The sequence below is a fragment of the Marmota flaviventris genome, chromosome 13 (assembly GCF_047511675.1).
Source record: "Marmota flaviventris isolate mMarFla1 chromosome 13, mMarFla1.hap1, whole genome shotgun sequence".
NCBI classification, from domain to species: Eukaryota; Metazoa; Chordata; class Mammalia; order Rodentia; family Sciuridae; genus Marmota; species Marmota flaviventris.
The window spans coordinates 72,971,479-72,992,069 of record NC_092510.1 but is presented as its reverse complement, the minus strand read 5'-3'; the positions used below and the strand labels follow the sequence as shown (position 1 = coordinate 72,992,069).

At 36.6% G+C, this 20,591-nt stretch overlaps 2 protein-coding genes across 4 annotated transcripts in view; one reads left to right on the top strand and one right to left on the bottom strand.

Moving 5' to 3' along the window:
- Nucleotides 1-8,987, top strand: part of Erp44 (endoplasmic reticulum protein 44) — an 80,865-nt gene extending 71,878 nt beyond the window's left edge. For all 3 annotated transcript variants that reach the window (XM_027930971.2, XM_071600781.1, XM_027930972.2), the window contains 2 exons: nucleotides 6,058-6,160; nucleotides 8,401-8,987. In XM_027930971.2, the coding sequence (XP_027786772.1) occupies nucleotides 6,058-6,160; nucleotides 8,401-8,502 (205 nt within the window). In that variant the 3' untranslated portion in view covers nucleotides 8,503-8,987. The remainder of the gene's footprint in view (nucleotides 1-6,057; nucleotides 6,161-8,400) is intronic.
- Nucleotides 8,988-14,985: 5,998 nt separating this feature from the next.
- The window catches only part of Stx17 (syntaxin 17), a 56,660-nt gene continuing 51,054 nt past the window's right edge, over nucleotides 14,986-20,591 (bottom strand). The window contains exon 8 of the mRNA XM_027930984.2: nucleotides 14,986-20,361. Within this exon, the coding sequence (XP_027786785.1) occupies nucleotides 20,122-20,361 (240 nt within the window). The 3' untranslated portion in view covers nucleotides 14,986-20,121. The remainder of the gene's footprint in view (nucleotides 20,362-20,591) is intronic.

Sequence of the window (20,591 nt, the reverse complement as noted above, 5' to 3'; positions counted from 1 at the left end):
AGTAAGTACAATAAAACAAAATCAATAAAAAGCATACTAGAAAAAAATAAAAATCAGATTCTTTGAGGATGACATGATTGTCTATGTAGAAATTACCAACAAGTCTACTAAAAAGCTAGAGCTTAGAAGTGATATTATTTTAGCAGGATACAAAGTCAATTTTAAAAAACTTATATTTCTCTTTATTAACAATGGACAATTATAAAACAAAGATTAAGTTCCATTTATAATAGTTCCAAAAGAAGGGGAAAAAAATCCTACCTACTAAATCTGATAAAATATGTGCAGTTATCTGTATGCTAGAAACTACAGAATACTTATGAAAGAAATCCAAAACCAAAATGAATGATGTGATATATTGTGTTTATGGATCGAAAGACTCAGTGCAGTTGTCTTTTGTCCCCGGATTGACCTATATAGACCTAATATAAGCCTAGTCAGAATTTCAGCTAGATTCTTTGTAGATTTAGACAAGCTAATTCTAAAATTTATATGGAAAGGTAACACTACAAAAGCCAAAACAGTTTTGAAAAAGAAACAAAGTTGGTGGATTTTGATTCTAAGACATGATAAATACTAAAGTAATTAAGACAGTGTAATATGGATGAAAGAATAGGTACATTGTATGGGACAGAATAATCTAGAAATAGAGACATAATTTGGTAATTTTTTTTTTTAATGGTTCAAAGGCAATTCAGAGGAGAAAGGACAGTCTTTTAACAAAGGATGCTGCACCAGTTGAACATCCTCATACCAAAGAAGAATTTTCTTTCAGGAATAATCAACTTAAAATTGATCATAGACAGGAGTATAAAAGACTAAGCTAGAAAACTCTTAGGATTAAACGTAGGAGAACTGTCATGACTTGACATTAAGCAGAGTTCCTAGAGTATCAAAAACACTATTCATAAAAGAAAAATTGATAAATTGGATTTTCATTAAATTAAAAACTTTCATTTTTAATTTATGTATAATGAAAGATCGTTTGAATGTAAAGAAGATATACAGATAGCAAATAAATACATAAGAAGCTCAGCACCGTTAGTCATTAGAGACATCCAAGTTAGAACTGCAGTGAGATGCTGTTGTATTTCTTTAGAATGCCTTGATTGAAATAGTAATAATGCTAAGTGTTCATTAGGATGCGGACCCACTGGAATTCTCAGACCTTGCTGGTGAGATTGCAAATGATATAGTCACTCTAGAAAAACGTTTGGCAGTTTCTTTAACAAGTTAAACATATACTTACCATTTGACCCAGTATTTATTTTAGAGGAATAAAATTCACACACAAAAATGTATGCATATCTGTTTGTAGTAGCATTGTTCATGATCACCTGAAGTGGGTAAATGAACAAACAATTATTTTATATCAATGAAATACTATTCAGCAATAGAATGAATGAATACTTTATATAAAGTAGTGTGCTAAGGGAAGAAAGCCCTTCTTATGATTATATGTTATATGATTGCATGTATATAACATTGTAGGAACAGAAGACAGATTAGTAATTGCTAAGAGTTAGGGGAAAAGGGAAGGTCTGACTTTACAAAGGATGGAATTGTTCTTATCTGGTTTGTGGAGGTGATAACAAAATGCTAGGTATATGTTAAAGCTTATAGAACTTAGATTGAAAAAAAGTACATTATCTACTGTATAATTTTTTTAAACAATAAAAAAATAGCTCGTACCTTCTATGCATGTATCAAAGCCTAGTCATACATTTAACAGTTGTGTGTTTCACTGTGTTCTACCTCATCTAAAAATAAAGAGTTGTAAACAATGGAAAAGTGGAGGATGGAAGTGAACACTTAGGTGTCCTTGTTAGGAAAATTGTGCCCTAAAGTGCAAAAATATAATTTTGCTGACTATGGTAAGGATCTTTTAGCAGATTACCACTTTGTTTTCTTGACCATTTATTGTTGTCTCACTGATTATTACTTCTTAATAATGATGGATAATTTCTGGCCAGGTGCTAGATAAGAGCCCTTTTGCAATCCCTTTTTCTGTACATCAGTTCAGATTCATTGGATCTCCCTTGTTGTTGCCTCTTGCTCACAATTCTTTAATCTGTTGACAAGAGGAGAAAAATCAAGTCAGGGAAAATCTGTCTTGCATGTTCTCTACAGATTTGTCACATTTAAGATTTAATCATTCATGAATTATTTCTAAACTAGCAAATGCAATTCATACTGTATTAGTTGTGATAGTCTTTGGCCCTTATGAAACCAAACTAGTAGGACCTCTATCTTAAACATTGTAGACCATTTGCGTTTCTATAGATATTATTTCAGCACTTTACTGTGGGTGACAGTAGATGATGTCAGATTAAATTTAAATTGATCCTCTCTCAATGTTTATCTCTGGTGCATGTGCAATTACTTCAACACCAGAGAACCTTTCAAAGGCAGCCTGTCAATACAGCTACCTGACAGTCATTTGTATTTGTAAACTGTGCATTTGGCACCTGCTGGTCTCGGTTGCATTGGAGCTAGTGGGGAGCCAAAATGGCTGTACAATGAAGTTATTGGTTGGTACATCTCAGTGGGAGTTATTGAAGGGGAGAAACAGCACTTCCAGGACCTCAAGAGAGGATAAAAAGAAAATGAAACTGGTAATGTCAACACAAGCCAGCTATTCTTTGCTACCAAAAAATGATTTAAAGAGTCAGTTCTACCCAAGGAATGATAGTATATGTGGACCTCCATTTTAATTCTTGTCAGAGATGTGAAAAGCAGTGTTTCTGCTTAAGTATATAACGAATTTTTAAAAGTATCAAGATCTCAGTACAAGGTAGATAATTCATATAAGCAGAAATATAAATTGAAACAAACAATGGAAAGAAAATACTTAGTTTTTTGAAGACATAGATATTAAAATGCAGGTACGTTTTACTCAACCAAATTAGCCAAAAAAAAAAAAAAATAGTTTAAAAAAAAATAAACAACCATGCTGGCAGAACTTCAGAGAACAAATACTTCAGCAAATAGCAGAAATTGACTTATGTTTTTTAGGTATGATTTGCCCACACTTTGTCAAAAGTTCTTATTCTTTAACACAGCAATCCTAGTTTATCAGCTGTAACTCAAATAATTACAAAGAAGAAAGCCTCATACAAGTCTGCTTAATTAATTATGGTCTGTTCTGCCACAGTGCAGGTCTCTGTGCTGTAAATTTGCTTATACATGATTGGTGATTAAGGGAATAATGGTCATAGTGGAGTTGTATTGGTTCATCTATCATTTTCCTCAGAATGTTTTGAAACCATGAGATTAAACTTTTTTCACAGTTAAAGACTTTTAGGGATTGATGAAGACCTCCAAAATAAAACAAAATAACTGAAAATCGTGCAGAAGTGCCTTTCTAGTGGAAAAAAAGTTGGCTAATGGCTCTGAGAAGTACTTTGCCTTTTTTTTTTTAAGTTGTCAATGGGCTTTTATTTTTTTTTATTTATTTATATGTGGTGCTGAGGGTGGAATTCAGGGCCTCACACATGCCAGGCAAGTGCTCTGCCACTGAGCCACAACCCCAGCCCCAGTGTTTTGCTTTTAAACTGTCCAGTGAGGTTACATGTGTGGTTGAAGCAGTTGTGAAGACATTTCTGTCCATATTTAGGAAAAAATGTGACAATACTACACTTGGTTCATATTAATTTTATGAAACTGATTCTTACTGGCAGTGAATGCCTTCAAGGACCTGCATTTCTAAAGAGGACTCATTAGCTCCAGGATAAGGTTACAAGGGGCACTTGGTTCAAGTGATGGTGGAGGTTGAGTGATGCCAGTATTTTTGTTGTAGGCTGTTTGTACTCTGGTTGCAAGACTGCGTGCTTTTAAGTGGTTAGCTCCTAACATTAGTTTTTCCTTGAGCCCTGTTATTTTTAATATGATTTTGCAGGACCTAGGTTTTTAAGTTATTTGTGTATATGTATATTTTTTCTTTTTTTATTCTAATTTGTTATATATGACAGCAGAATGCATTACAATTCATATTACACATATAGAGCATAATTTTTCATATCTCTGGCTGTGTACAAAGTATATTCACACCATTCATGTCTTTATACATGTACTTAGGATAATGAGATCCATCTCCTTCCACCATCTTTTTTACCCCATGCCCCCTCTCTGATCATCCCACCCCTTTGCTCTATCTAGAGTTCCTCTGATTCTCCCATGCTCCCCCTCCCAACCCCACTATGAGTCAGCTTCCTTATATCAGAGAAAACATTTGGCATTTGGTTTTTTGGAATTGGCTGACTTCACTTAGCATTATATTCTCCAATTCCATTCATTTATCTGCAAATGTCATGATTTTATTCTCTTTTATTGCTGAGTAATATTCCGTTGTGTATATATACCACATTTTCTTTATCCATTCATTTACTGAAGATCCAGAATAGCTAAAGCAATCCTTAGCAAGAAGAGTGAAGCAGGTGGTATTACCACACCAGACCTTAAACTATACTACAGAGCAATAGTAACAAAAACAGCATGATATTGGCACCAAAATAGACTGGTAGACCAATAGTACAGAATAGAGGTCATAGAGACTAACCCACATAATAACAGTTATATTAGACAAAGGTGCCAAAAACATTCATGGAGAAAAGATAGCTTCTTCAACAAATGGTGCTGGGAAAATTGGAAATCCATATGCAACAAAATGAAATTAAACTCCTATCTCACCATGCACAAAACTCAACTCAAGGACCTAGGAATTAATGCAGAGACACTGCGCGTATTAAAATTAAAAAGTATGCCCAAATCTCCATCATGTTGGATTAGGCCCCAGCTTCCTTAATAATACTCCTATAGGACACGAATTAAAACCAAGAATCAATAAATGGGATAGACTCAAACTAAAAAGCTTCTTCTCAGCAAAAGAAACAATCTATGAGGTGAATAGAGAGCCTATATCTTGGGAGCAAATTTTTACCACTCACACATCAGATAGAACACTAATCTCTAGGGTATATAAAGAACTCAAAAAGCTAAACACCAAAAAAACAAATAGCCCAATTAATAAATGGGCCAAGGAACTGAACAGACACCTCTCAGAAGATAATACACAATCAACAAATATATGAAAAAATGTTCTACATCTCTAGCAATTAGAGAAATGCAAATCAAAACCACTCTACGATTTCATCTTACTCCAGTCCAGAGTGGCAGCTATTAAGAACACAAACAATAATAGCTGTTGGCGAGGATGTGGGGAAAAAGGCACACTCATACATTGCTGGTGGGACTGCAAATTGGTACAGCCAATCTGGAAAGCAGTATGGAGTATGTAAGATGGGAATGGAACCACCATTTGACCCAGCTATCCCACTCGTCGGTCTATACCCAAAGGACTTAAAAACAGCATATGACAGGGACAAAGCCACATCAATGTTTATATATTAGCAGCACAATTCACAGTAGCTGAACTGTGGAACCAACCTAGAAGCCCTTCAGTAGATGAATGGATAAAGAAAATATGTTTATATATGTATATATATATATATAAAATTAAGAAAACTATATAAATGTCTAGTCATAAATAGTGTAGTTAAGTAAGTTTGGGTATAGCATTTTGACAGCTTACAATGTGTGTGTTAAAATGATAGGCCTAGAGCTGGGCACAGTGGCTCATGCTTGTAATTCTAGCAGCTAGGGAGCCTGAGAAGGAAGATCACAAGTTCAAAGCAGCCTCAGCAATCTAGCAAGACCCTGTCTCAAAAGAAAAAAGAAACAAAGGCTGGTGATGTTGTTCAGTGGTTAAGTACCCCTGAGTTTAATCCCTGGTACCACCCCCCAAAAAAAATTAAGCATAGAAAAATATCTATGAAACAAGTACAAGAATTAGAATATAAAACTGAGTATTTAGATGCCATGTTTACAACCATATTGACATATACCTGTCCTGTAATAGTATGGTGGGATTGATGGGATTGTTGGTAAAAAATTTTTTTAAGTTTTTTTTTTTTTTTTTTTTTAATATTGTGAGATTGGTAAAATAGAGGTAAGAGTGTTTTGCCAGTTTAAGGTATTTTTATTTTATTTTGGTTTTAGAATTCCTGGAAAACTCAAGCAATTTGTGTTTGATTTACATTCTGGAAAACTGCACAGAGAATTCCATCATGGACCTGACCCAACTGACACAGCCCCAGGAGAGGTAGGACTCTTGCTTGTTTCCCAATGAGAACTCTTTCAGAGAGGATCTGAAGTTCCTGAGTTGGCTTGAGTTTCAACTCCTGAATTCTGTGCAAAAAAATTCTGAATATACCCTAGAAAATATACAAATTGTGCTACTTTCAAATTACTTTTAAAAATCTTAGGGCTTCAGGGCTGCGGTTATAACTCAGTGGTAGAGCGCTTGCCTAGCGTGTGTGAGGCACTGGGTTCAATCCTCAGCACCACATAAAAATAAACAAAGATATTTTTTAAATCATTAAAAATACGGCTTCAGAAATGTGGAATATTACCATAGTTTCTTGATCATTTCAACTAAGGTGGTTTGATTATGACCTCTGCAGAAAACTACTGCAAAAGGGTTAAATACAGTTGGCTTCAGATAAAAGTAGGAACTAGGAGCAGATAAATCACTGAAGTCAGTGGATTCTAGTGATTATTCAAGCCTTCCTGTGTCTAGAAGATTGAACATACTATAAAGAAAGCAATGATTTTTGCTATTCTTAACCAAATGAGTTTAGAGTACAGTATTGATAATGCTCAAAACTTATGGTTTAATGTAGCTTTCCTATTTGAGATTTAGAATGCTTCACGACTGTTTATAAAAATGTTTGCTTTTATTTGCATATACAAATTCTTAGTTAAAATATGTTTAGTCAGGTGTGGTAGCATACACTTGGAAACCTAGTGACTTTGGAGGCTGAGAAAGGAGGATCACAAGTTTAAAGCCAGCCTTAACAACTTAGCAAGGTCCTGTCTCAAAATATAAAGGGCTGGGGATGTGGCTCAGTGGTTAAGCACCCTTAGGTTCAATTCACTGTATCCCCAAAAATAAAAGAAAAAGAAAAAAATATATTTAAATACACACACACACACACACACACACACACACACACACACATATATATATATATATATATATATATATATACATATAACCTGAGAATTTTACTCTTTCTACTTTGTAACTTCTCTTACAAGTTATTTATTTCTTTGTCCCTGCTTTACTAAACAGCACTAAATTTGCATTTTGATATGTTCTGGTTTATAGAATGTCTAATACCATGAAACTAAGAGGGGAAAATGCCATGTACCAAAATCCCTTCTATTTTATATGTCTGTGACTTAAATCCACTATTTTGCCCAAAGAACCTCCATTTGTGAAAAATGAACTTTATTTAAGAGACAGATTAGGTTCAGAGTTAAGAGTTCTCTTTGGGAATCTGATGACATGTTTTTTCCTTGAAAAATGAGATTAGACTTTTCTTTGATAAATAGAAGGAGACAAACTTGTTACTGGCAGTATAACTCAAAGGTGATTCTTTTTCTCAGAAAAGACCTGCTTAGCATTCTATCAGATTAGGAAAGATGTGGTTTACCATTATTGTAGTGTCCTACCATGTGTTTCTGCTTCTCCATTAGACAATGAACTCCTGTATTTTTTTAATTCATCTTTGTATACTAATACCCGGAGGGGCACTGAATACTGTAAATGTTTGTTTTATAGTAACATAACTTAAACTTAATTAATGTAAACATGTATCTCAGCAAAAATTTTAAATGTACTAGGGAAGTAGAATATCAGGAAGTCAAATGGTAAGTTTGTAGACACCTTGCTTTGTGTTTCAATGACAGTGTGCTAATATGTATAGTGTGTAATATATGCACTATGTGCCCATGTTCATTATAGGGGATGTTAAAGTGGTGACATTCAGGCCTGCTCTTGAGGGGCTCACAATGAGGAGATAAAGGGTCAGACTACACTGCCTTTTCTTTATAATTCTTGGAAGTCACTGTTCCAGTTTCACCATATATTTTGGTTTTCTACTGGTATACAAATACTACAGAAATTAATTTCTTTCAGTATTGTATATTTTTCACTCCCTATTTAAACCAAGCTTTGAATAATTTCTGGTATCTGAGTAACTGATAAATAAGATCTGCAGAGTAGGTGCCTTCCATTCTCTTAGCAGTCCTTTGTAAGAGGGATAGGTTGAGCCAACCTCAGGTTGTGCATCCTATAGAGAGAATCTGAGTAAGGGCATTTACATGAGGAAATCAAGGCTTCACACTTAACTCTTGTCTTTGGCACACTTGCTATCTTTTATTGATTAATAAGGAAAGAATTATAAGGCAACCACCATTCATCTAATACTCCTATTTAAATATTTCAACTCCATAAAGTATAATGATACAAAAATGTCTCGTTTTTTTCTTTTGTAGCAAGTCCAGGATATAGCAAGCAGTCCACCTGAGAGCTCCTTCCAGAAGCTAGCACCCAGCGAATATAGGTATACTTTATTGAGGGATCGAGATGAGCTTTAAAAACTTGAAAGACAATTTGCAAGCCTTTCAACAGCAACATCAACTTACGTGGTGGAAATAGTAAACCTATATTTTCATAATTCTATGTGTATTTTTATTTTGAATAAACTGAAAGAAGTTTTGGGTTTTTAATTTTTTTCCCCTCCCCCTGACTCAAAATACATTGTCATTTAATATAGCCTCTTTTTAAAAATCTGCTAGGGTTAAAAAAATAAATAAAAACCAGAGGCCTCTCTTCGCTTTAATTCTGTCCTGTACAATTTTTATAAATCAAGTGAACAGTAACATTGCCAGATACATACCATTAACTTGCACTATAGGTTAGGGAGGACTTAGGGATGTTTCCTATTTAAATATGTGCTTTTCTTTCTTTTCCTTTCATATGATCAATTCTGTTGGTATTTTCATTATCAAATTTCTGAAAGCTAAAGGGGTATATATTCTGGATACTTGGGAGGGGAATAAATTAAAATTTTCACACTGTGTACTGTGTTTTACTGATTGGTTGGATGTTGCTTATGAAAATTCCATAGTGGTATTTTTTTTAATTTTTAATGTGTAACTTAAACATACTATGAAGAGGAGGAGAGCCATAAGCCAGAACATTTGGCAGAAATTGTCCTTATGAATTAAGAAAAAGAAAATGAAAGTATTATTAAATTTCTGTGTCTTTGTCTGAGAAAGCAGCATATGGATGGCATTTAAAACTTTGAATGAATTATACCTGAATCTGGGAAGGGAAGATACTGTGGAGCAGGTTAATAGTATTGAACTAGATAACTCTTAAGGCTCCTCTTATCATAAGACTTCAGTTTACTAAAAGAAAACCAGCATAGAAATTGTATTTCAGTAATTTTAAGCCTCCTTCTGTCTTGTAGAGTCTTATTATAGCTGTATAGAAAAGACAATAAGAACATGTACATTTAATTTTTTCCCATTGTAAATTTGTTGGAGGATCCTCCCCCCTCTATATTCCCTGATTTCCCAGGCCTGCAGTGTACAGTTAGATGGTCCCTGTGCCAGGCCTCAATACTGCCAGGGAGAAAAACTAGAGGGAGAGGACCCTTGGTGTCATTCAGGAATCCCATGGCCAGAGGACAGACAGGTCCAAAATTGGCTTTCCTCTGGGCCTGGGTTGGTGCTATAGGCTAAGGGTCATTTTCTACTTGGGGTATGAATCAATTCCAGTTTGGGGAAAGATTATTTTTAAGCTTAAAAGGTTGACATGTGCCATTATATGTAGTATGTAATATATGTAACATCTTTCAATCCTTTGAAAATAAAATGAATATTTATAATGGATATTTAATAATTGTTATTTTTAAAATCAGTCTAGAACTCTTAGTTATGCATGATTTATTCTTAATTTCCATAGTTTTGTTCACAATAATCAATGTCAATGAAGTGATAAGTGGCATGTTTAGAATACTTTATTAGGAAAGTAGGTAGAGTTTGGGCCTTAGCTCCTTCCTCTTCATTGTTTTTAATTAATAACTTGAATGAAGTCAGAATTGCAGTGTTCAAGTCAGAGGATAGGCCAGATCTGAGAAGGTCAGGATGAAAATTCTTAGGTACAACAACAAGCTAACATACAAGACCAAAAGCCAGCACATGCAGTTAAGTTGATTAAGTTGTAATCCTGTAGTTAGGTTTGAAAAAATAATAAAAGATAGCACTCAAGTATTGGGTTGCAGAGAGATGGCTTTAGAGTATTTATTATGAAAAAGCCTCAAGGAGCACATGTTCAACGTGATCTAGGGTAATAGTTATTAAGAAAGTGATTGGATTTGAAGATGCATTCTTTAGCTTCATACCTGTTGGACTTGGGATCTAGCCCTGCCACTGTCATTGTCTTCTCTAGACTGAAGCCATTGACGACAAGAATACTGAATTTTATGTATCTTTAGTGCCTAGCATTTCTGGATACTTAGCATTCATCATCAAATGCTTATTAAATGAATGAGAAGCAAAGTGACCTTGGGTAATTTTTGTATCCCTGAGAATGCCCAGCATTCATCAGGACTTGATGCCCAGTTTTATAAAAAGCTATTAACATGCTCAAGAGCATTCCATGAAAGGATAGCTTAGGATTTTAAATTTTGAAACATAAATGTGAAGGCTGTTTTGCTTGGAGAAGACTTGGGTCCAGGAACAGTGTAAATTTGAAGGGCCGGCATGTCCAGATTCCAGGAATCAAACTAGGATCTGAAGAAGTTATGGGAGGCATAAATAAATGTATATTCAAGGTCAGTTTTTTGGTACTATAATATGTGAGAAGGATACAAAGATGGATAAGGCATAATTGTGTTCCTTACAGTCGTGTCATTCAGATGGATGTGTAAATAACATCTGTAACAGGTGTAAAGGTAGAAGAAAATAGGGGTTAACCTGGCTGGCATAAAGGAGCACTGAGTTCCCAAGATTTTATTGAGATAACTTTCAGGAGATAGGGATCTAGACAGATGGAATAATGTGAGCAAAGGTATGAAACAGTCAAGTGCATTAGAGAACACAAGAAGTTCTTATAGGAGGGCTAAGTGCAGTAGAGGTTGGAAGGAAATGAAGAAGATGGGAGAAGGAAATGGAGCTGATCACAGAAGGCCTTGTATGGCAAATAAGGGGGTTGTACTGTGTGTGTATTGTAGTAGAGATCTGTTAGCAGGTCTTAGGGAAGTATGTTCATATTTAGGGTTGAGAAAGAGTATTACATAATTCAGACTTCCTCTGAATCAGAGAATGTTACAGTAGAAGATTCCTAGTTGACTTGTGTCCAGGCTGTGGGGGTGAGGGCGCAAGACCAGACTGAATAGCACAGTTGAGTAGCAAACCAGAAGCTTGTCTTTCTGCTTCTCTGCCAGCTTCCTTTTCCAGTTTTTTTAAAAAATTGTACCAGTCATGAGAGGGGACCAGCAAAAGATGAAAATTTTCTTTAGATGACATTCTAAAAAAAAGTTTTTTAAGTTAAATGAACTTAGAGAGGAAGATAGAGAATAGGCATCAAAAATACAGAGAGCTCTCTGATGAAGTCAGGTTGTCAAAAATCATGTGCAGAAGAAGGGGAACTGGCATGATAAAAGCTACAAAGAGGAGCATGAAATATAAAACAGTGTTTGAAAGGGTAAAGCTCAGAATAAGCTTAAATTTATAGAAAATGCTAAAGTTGCCAAGAAGGCTTTTTTTTTTTTTTTTTAAACCTGAGTCAAGGCAAAGAGAAGAATGGATAAAGTAGCGTAATGGATCGACAATCAGGAAAAGCAGAATAACTCAATTTTTTTTTCTTTGACAAAGAGAGTCTGGTTGGGCAAAAATAAAGTGACATAAAATTGCAAAAATTGGAAGTAGAAAAAGAAAAAAAACCTTGCCACCTTAAATGATTTCAAGACTGTTAGACCCACGCTTCTATATCCCAGAGAGCTACCGGAAGTTGCAAATGCTTTCTGTTAGCAATTATTGGGAATTTTTGAGAAACCATGGAGAATATAAGGTGACAGAAGACTGGAAATGGGCAAATAGTGTTCCAGTTTCCAAAATAGTTATAGTTAATGGCTTTAGCTATTTTTCTAAAATAAAAACTCATGAATCAAACTGTAATGTTAATAGTCTGTATTTTGAGGAAAAATTTAAATAGGTGTAACCAATTTTTAAACCCCATATTTAAAGGCCCTGCAGACAGTAAGTTGTTTCAGGACTTAAGTTGTTTAAATGCTGAATATAATTGACGTATGTGTTCATTAAAACAGGTTGGATAGGACCTCTGCTTAGCAATTGTTTTTAGCTGTGTTTGAATTTTTGTATGTATTCCAAGTAATAAAACTATATTTATAAAATATTTCTATATTTGAGACTTTTTACTAATTCACTATGTCATAAATATCATATTGTGAACATTTTACTCAGAATATAGGTGACCAAAGTTACCAGCTTTTTTCAGGTTTAAAGTTATTTTCCAGGTCATTTAGTTGTACTTGATTCAGAATAGAAAACTATATGAATACATGTGCTGATGACTCAAACCCAGCCCAGCATCAAAGTTCCCTCACATTGGGGAAAGGTTGCCCTGCCTTAGACAATGGGGTTTGGACTCTTAAAGAAAAGTCAATTTACAAATGACTGTAAAATACTCTTCTTCAATCTTGCCTATCAAATTCATCCTTCAGTGTTAGGGCAATTGTCACTCACTGTGATCTCACAGCCCTTTATGTGGTTTAGAAGTTGGAAGTACACATATCCCTTTTCTTTATCACATGTGAATGCAAGTTATTACAGAAAACAGAAACCTAGTCTTTGTATGTCCAGTAACTTGGTATATTGAAAGTGCTCAGGAAATCTCTGATGAGAAAGAAAAATAATAAGTGAAGGAACAACTAAGGGACAAGAAATTACTACCATAATGGAATGGACTCTGCTAACTAATATGCAAACCTCAATTATCTGACAATTTTGTCAGTTGTCTCAAATGTGTTTGGGTGAATCCTGTCACCTTCAATCTTACATCCTAAACTGATTTTGGGATCCTCAGAGTTTTGTCTAGAATAAAATATTGCACAGTACACCAACCTAAGGATACATAATTGTTAAGATGATGTGCAAGTGCCCTCTTGGGCGATAGAGTTCTGTAGAAGTGCTAGGAAATTTCTCATGAACTGCACATTCTAAAGTAGGCCTGACCACTTGTTTAGTCCCTCAGCTTCATGGAAGGACAAAATACAATGAGTTGACAAAAATGGCATGTGTTCTTTATAAAACCCATTCAGTAAGCATTGATTACTGTTGCCAGGCTAAAGAGTCAACTGTTAACAAGAGACTGCCCCTACCATCATGGAGCTGGAAGCTGAGTGAAGGAGCATTGATGAGGAACAAGGGGATTGTGATAGAAGGTTATAATGCTGTGATGTGAGTTAGCTATAAGGAACATGGAGGTGTGTACAGCCTTGAGAATCAGGAGCCTTCCTAGAGGAAGTGGTTTCTTGACTAGGAACAGAAAGCCCTATTTCCTACCTGAAGCAGGCTCCTCTCCTCCAGGAGAACAGTATTAGGAGAGCTATCCCTATCCTGTTTGACAGTAGTAATATATGCTAGGTATTGCTGACCTGTCCTTTCTCCAAACTCTTACCACTTAGATAAAAGGTCACGTACTTGCCTATCTGATGTGTCCTGTGTATTTTACATGTCAGGATAACCCTGACAAAGGAAGCCGTATGCCCACAATCTTGGTGCACTGTGTAAACTTGCCCAGGTAGGATTTATCCTTCAATCTTGGTAGGCTGGTGCTTTGTTTTCTTGCTCTAACCACTGTCCAGGAAGGAGAGTAAAACATAGCATCCCCTGGCTATGCACACAGTGAGGGAAGTAGAAGAGGGCGTCAGTTCTGACTTCATAACGAGCATGGCTTTCTGATGTAAAACTTAACAGTACATTTCAGAAATTTTGTAGAATTCAAAGGGAAATTCCCTGGTCTGTAGCTTCTAGATTCCGACTTTATCCCTTCAATTTTAGACATTTTCCAAAGCTCATTCTAGTACATTCCTATCTATCATATCTGGTACATATCTGTTTTCTGGTTCTTCAAAATAACCACATGCAGAAGTCCCAACTAAGATTGGAATGTTTTAATTTTGAACCTAGAAGTGTAAATTTCTTTAAAACAGAGATAACAGATGCTTTTTTTTCCTTTTTTTTTGTAACTCCACACTTAACTGTCATTGCCCTTATAACTAGAGTGACCATGTAATTTTTCATCCAGACCAGGACATGTGACAGTGAAAGATAAGTGGGGAGATGGGTAACACCTTCACTAGGACAGCAGACAACCTGGATTTGCATAATTAGTATCCTGTGCCTAACTAGATGTTATATATTTTTATGTTTGGATACCAATGCTAATAAAGTTGAAAAAGATTTACCTGCTACCAGACAGCTGTCATTATACCCCCTTTGCAATAACTTACTCTTTAAAAAATCATTTAAAAATTGAGAGTATTTTTCTCAAGTCTCCATTCATTTTAGGTGTCTCCCTAACACTTGTATTTGGGTGGGGAATAACTGGGGACTGAACCCAGGATGCTGTACAACTGAGCTACATCCTCAGGCCTATTTTAAGACATGGTCTCCCTAAGTTGCCCAGGCTGACCTCAAACTTTCTATCCCTAGTCTTTTTCCCTCTGACCAGCTTCATCACCGAGCTACATTTAATTCATCGGTTTTCTCATGTTGTTTGAAGTTTTATTCATGCAGTTCCCCCTTCAGTCAGCACATTCTGAGGCTATTGCTCAAGAACCCCATGTTCCACAAGCCTTCCCTTTTGTTTCCAAGCAGTTAGTCCCTCCACTGTTTGTGGCCTTGAATCACTTTGTCCATTCCTCTTTTAGGGTACTTTGCTGGGATTTACCTGCTTTAGGTAGCAAGTAAATGGCTGATAAGGATTAATTCTGTAGGTCGGATATCTTTCTACATATGGCCCAGGCATTCAACACACAACAGGAATTAAGTTCAAAGTTTGTAGTGAATTTTATTGCAACATTCTCTTACTCAGGCACCACTCAGCAACATAATAAATGACCAATTAATTCAATAAGAATTAAAAAGAGTTTGCAGAAATTCTCACCATTGGGCCTTTCTTGTGCTGGCCTTGTCAACACCAAAGGTTTAACAATAAAAATGGAAAACATCTTTGGGGGGTTTAACTAACGAAATCCAAGTAAATGTCTTAGTTATTAATCTTAAGAAAATCTCCAATACTTGGAAAGTGTATGAAAAACATGTACCATTGAACGTTTTTCTCTAATAAGTGAAGTTTTTCTTGAGAGCTGTCCATTCAGGGTTGGAGTAGTTATGCTGCTGAAGAAGAATCCTCAGGCTTCTGCTGGCAGATGCACAGGTGACAAGAATGACATTGTTGTTCAGAGTGAAGAAATTGAGTGTAATTTCCTCCAGGGGAAAGAAGGTGTCTTTTTGCCTGGTCTGCAATGTTGAGTGGAGCTGAAAGGCCACAGGTCTCAATAGGCAGCCTGATTGTGTTAACAAAAACTTAGTTTAATTACAAAGGATCCCCCCCCACCCCCGCAGGCTATACCATAGTTGCACTCCTAGCTCTTGTGCAAATTATCTTCATGATTTGGGGCGAGTCATTTGCCTCTGACACCTTTTGTTTTTATTTCAATTTATGTATTCTGTCAATATTGCACCAATATATTTTTTTCTCACAGTAAATTAATTTCTTTGAGGGCAGCAATATAGATACTGTGTGCACCCTTTACCGCTACTTGTCTACTATACCCAAGAAGCTTATCTATGCAAGGGTGTCAAATTAATGAATATAAATATGAGAACCACCTTCTAGAAACAAAGTGTTTAAAAAAAAACCAACCTGAATGTTTTATGTTAATCTAGGACAGAGGGTAAGTGCCCCTTTTTGTAGGCCTCTGACTACTTAAGAACAGCATCTATATCATTCATAAGCATCCGAGAGCCACAACCACCTTTTATTTTACATTGATGAGAAAACATCCCAGATCACAGGAGAACCTTTATCCCAGGCTTCTCGTGCATCCTCTGGAAAAGTCCTCGTGGAAGCAGTGAAGGTGGCTGGGACCCTGAGAAACACCTTTCATTTTTACAGTTAACACAAAGCATGGTTTGGTGTCTGTGCTTTCACAGGAGGAAAACAGTGTGTGCTATATATATTTATATCACTGATTTCCTCAACCTTTGGTGAACAATTTTACAAGCATTTAGTCCTTAGTTGTGTGCAAACAACCTATAGCACGTACGGGCACAGGCAGCCCACAGGGAAGTTTCTGGACTCCTAGTATTCTCCCTGTTAGCACCCAATTTCAGTATAACCTCAAAGTCCTTGCACCAGCCCCTCTGGCCAGTTGTAGGCAGCATCGCACCCGCATTCTGGGCATCCTTAGGTAACGAGCTCATATACAGGAGAAGCCAAGCCAGTGGAAGAAAAGCAAAATGAGAAAGGAAGAGAGGAGAGCCACAAGGACAAGGACAAATGGCCTACAACTAATAAAAATGAAGATGGTTTTTCTTATGTGGTTTGCAAAATCCTTTTGGAGGCAATTCCAAAAGAAAAGTTTTAAAATGGCCTAATAACAGAATCACTTCAGTAAGTGTGTGGCTTTCCAAGGGCATCTCTTTAAAAGAAAATAATCATTTGATTTCTATGAGTTATGATATATTTGTTTTAAATATTTATTATAAAACTAAAAAGCACTTTGAACAATGATTATACCTATGAATATAAGGTAATTTGTAGGTTATATGAATGAGATGGAAACATTCTTAATTTTATAGTCTGAGGACCAAATTCAGTGCTGGGTACCTCTGCAACAGCCACCATTAAAGACTTTGAGGCTTCTGGACACTTGATGAGGATCAGAAGATTAAGGATAACAAAGGTGCCAATAAATGGCACAGGCAATTCCAAGCTTGCTTTACAGAATATATGGGCGTCTGGGTGAGGCAAAACAGGTGACCCATTTCAGTTTTATTTAGAGAGGTAGCATAGGTTGGCAGGTATCAAACAGTTTTTGTATCTCACCAACCACATTTACATCCTGGCTTTATTTACCCTTTGTAGCTGAATAACCCTCTCCAAAGTATTTAATTTCTCCAAGGCACAGTTGCCCTCCCTGTAAAATGCCTAGTGAGTCTGCCTGGCAAAGAGTTTTCAATAAACATCAATTTCTCTGAAAGGGTGTTAGCGTCAAATCAAGGGTCACAATCCAATTGTATATTATAAAACAAGTTTAGTGGGTTGCAACTGGCATATTTTAAAAACAACATCAAAATGCCTTGTACATAACAGCACATAATGTTTCATTATGTCTCTGCTGAGTTTTGGTATAAATGCATTTTTTACTGTGGGTTACAGCCAAAAAGTTTCAATCTCTGCTCTACAGAGAAATGTTCAGGTTATGTCAAAAAAGCCTTTAAAAGTGCTGTCTTTATTCAAATGAGCCCCTAAAAATGTTCAGATCTTAATCAAAGCATTCCTAACTTGTGCAATAAATGTAAGACTTGAATCATAGAGAAGATAAATTTTATCTGACACTATACAGCATTAAATTCAAATTTAAGATTGGTTTCTGTGTCATACTGACTTATTTATACATATAAGCACTTTATAGGTATATCATTTATGGTTGATTAATTTCTATAAAAAGTTGGCTATTATGTTCTATTATGGGGGGAAATGAGATAAAACTTCTAAATAATTTTAATAAGGCTTTTTAAAAAATGACTAACTTGCCAAATCATGAAGACTGTTAGAGTAATATTCCAATCCTGATCACAGCAATAAAAGTGAGAGACTTATGTGAGTACAATGGAGTACCACACTGGCTCAGTAAAAATGAGAAATTCCAGAACAAAACGTGAGCTACAAACACAGGCCTCCTTTCTCCTTTAGGTCCTTTTGAGTTCCTAGTGCTGCCCCTAAGATGGCATGCAGGAAACATGGGCAATCTGAGGTTGACAGAGTAGAGTACTATGCAGTGATGAAGAAGGGTGGGATACTGGAAATTACAGAATCAAATGACACAGCTGAATCTTGACATAACTAACTACATTTATCATTTTAGCTGACTACCTGGACTGGTCCTATCAGCAACTGAGTTTAAGAATCCTGTTTTAATGCTGGTTGTGGTGGTGCATGCCTGTAATCCCAGCTCCTGGGAAAGCCGAGGCAGAAGATTAAAAAGTTTGAGGCCAGCCCCAGCAATTAGTGAGATCCTGTCTCAAAAATAAAAAATAAAAAGGTGGGCATGTGATTCAGTGGTTTAGTTCCCCTGGATTCAATCCCCAGTACCAAAAAAAAAAAAAAAAAAAAAGGCTTGTTTTAAATATTTGGGTGAGCACTGATCCTGTTCAGGTTTGAACAGCTGGTGTTAAAGGGATGGGCCAGAGAATAGAAAAGAGTTGGAGTTCAAAACGACCTTATAGGTATCCAATATCTGATACTGGATCATAACCTGACCCTTAAAGTATTTCTTTCTTGGTATTATTTGAAAGATACAGGTAAATAGATAACATTTGATGCTTCGTTAGTGATAATCATAAATGGTGCTTTGTCCCACTGGAATTTATTGCTGAGATTCAAAGAGTATGTAAGAAAAAGCTCTCTCACAGAGGTGAAAGGTAACATCAGTAAGTTATTAAAGGAAAACTCAGCAAGAAAGAAGCTAAGTGATGACCACTCAGCCCCCTGATGAACTTTGACTTCTAGAAAGACACCTTTTGGGGTGCAGGTGCCCATTCTGTCCTCAGAAAAGAGTAAAGGGCAAGGCAGAAGGCAGCTCCCTCCTATTTCAACTGAGTTAACAGTACAGAGTGACTCTGTCTAGAATTTTACATTCTTTTCTAGATTTAAAACCTCCTTGCTGTTTGAGACAGAAAGGGGGGGTTCTGTCTGTGTTGGCATTAGCACCACGAGTCCTTTGCTGGGTCTGAGCCTTGGCATTGGGCTCTGTCATCTTCTAGAATGTGGGCAAAGGTAAGCCTGAGTGCCACTTTTTGGAGGAAACAACAGCTGTGGAAAGTGAAGGAACGCACAGGCGAAAGCAAAGCCGGGAAGAGGAGTGTGCTACAACTGAGGTAGAAAGCTGGCTCAGTCCTCCAGTGGCCACCTGAAGAAAGGGTGGCTCAGAGCCCTCTGTGTGGCGGCTACATCAGCTCCTCAGAATGAGACGCTGCCCCAGGATAGGCCCTTGCTCTTTTCCCCTCTGCTCATTTTCAAGTATTTTGAACATTAACGATGTTCAAAATACTTGGAAATTTTTTTTCTTTTTTTTAAACTTAAGAAATTATAGGACAGGGTGATGAAAAATGGGAAATGATAAAAAAGATTCTGAGAAAAACCTTCACTATACATGGGTAGAATTCACCCCATAAACCAAGGACTTTTCCAAAATTATGAAGAATTGACAGCAAAGGGCACTAGGTCTCTTTGAGATGTGAGGGGAGGATGACAGAGTGAGCATGGTGGCTGGCTGGTAAGTCTCCTACCACTTGAGACTCAAGGCAGAACCTAGAAAAGAAGCCAGGGTCACAGAGTAAGATATCTTAAAGAGAACTTAGTATAAGAAAACAGAAGGAGTGGCCTATTAATTTCCTTCACCAGAAAAATATATTTGGATCAAACTGCAACTGGGTTCACTGAATGGGCTCCATTATGTAGCTCACCTGTGCTCCTTGTGAGGCCCTGACTTCCCTGTCTGATAAACAGGGCTCCTGAACTCCCATTCTTTTCCTAGATACCAGGCCTAAATAATCCACAAATACACTTAGCCTTAAGATCTGCAGTTCATTTCTATACATCTTAAGTTCTTGTCAGCGTTACAGATTCAGTTTTCACATTTCTAGGCAGAAAATTTGTACCTCGGCCATCTTTAAACTTGACCTGACATTACCCACTCTGAGCCAGGCTCCTTGATCTCTAACATCAACAACACCCAGCAAACAAAATACAACCACTTAATACGGTTCAATTCCACTTGGGCATCTAGAGCCACTGTCTTGATACATGATGTTCCAAAGCTGTGTGTCCAACAGCAGCAAGGTGCTTGTTAGGATAGATACGTTGGCACCAATAATACTGAAATTGAGTTTTTAGCTGCATTTTTTGTCACTTTGGCTGGGAAGATCTGGACAGCTGGAAGTGAGCTTCTCCATCATTTTCTGTTTTCTTCTTTGTATCAATTTTCCACCTGTGAAGCCCAACACCCCACCACCAAGTGCAGCTGCAATTCCTGCCACTTTGAAGCCTGCAAGGAGGCCAATCGGACCCCCCACCACTCCTCCGATGAGTGCACCTGCCACGGGCAGAGCTGCCAGCTTGTATTTTGCAGCCTGTAAAAAAAAATAAATAAATAAAAATAAATTCAATTTAGAAATTGAGTGGAGAATATCTGCCTGTGGTGATGTGCATTTTCCTCTCATTACTCCTGGCAATGCCTCTTTAACTCTTGGTACAAAATTAACCTTAGAGATTGTAGTGTTGGGGGAGAAAAAAAGTATTCCACAGGTACTACAATTGCTCCAGATCTCAGGACTTGGAGAAATGGGCTACAAGTAGATTT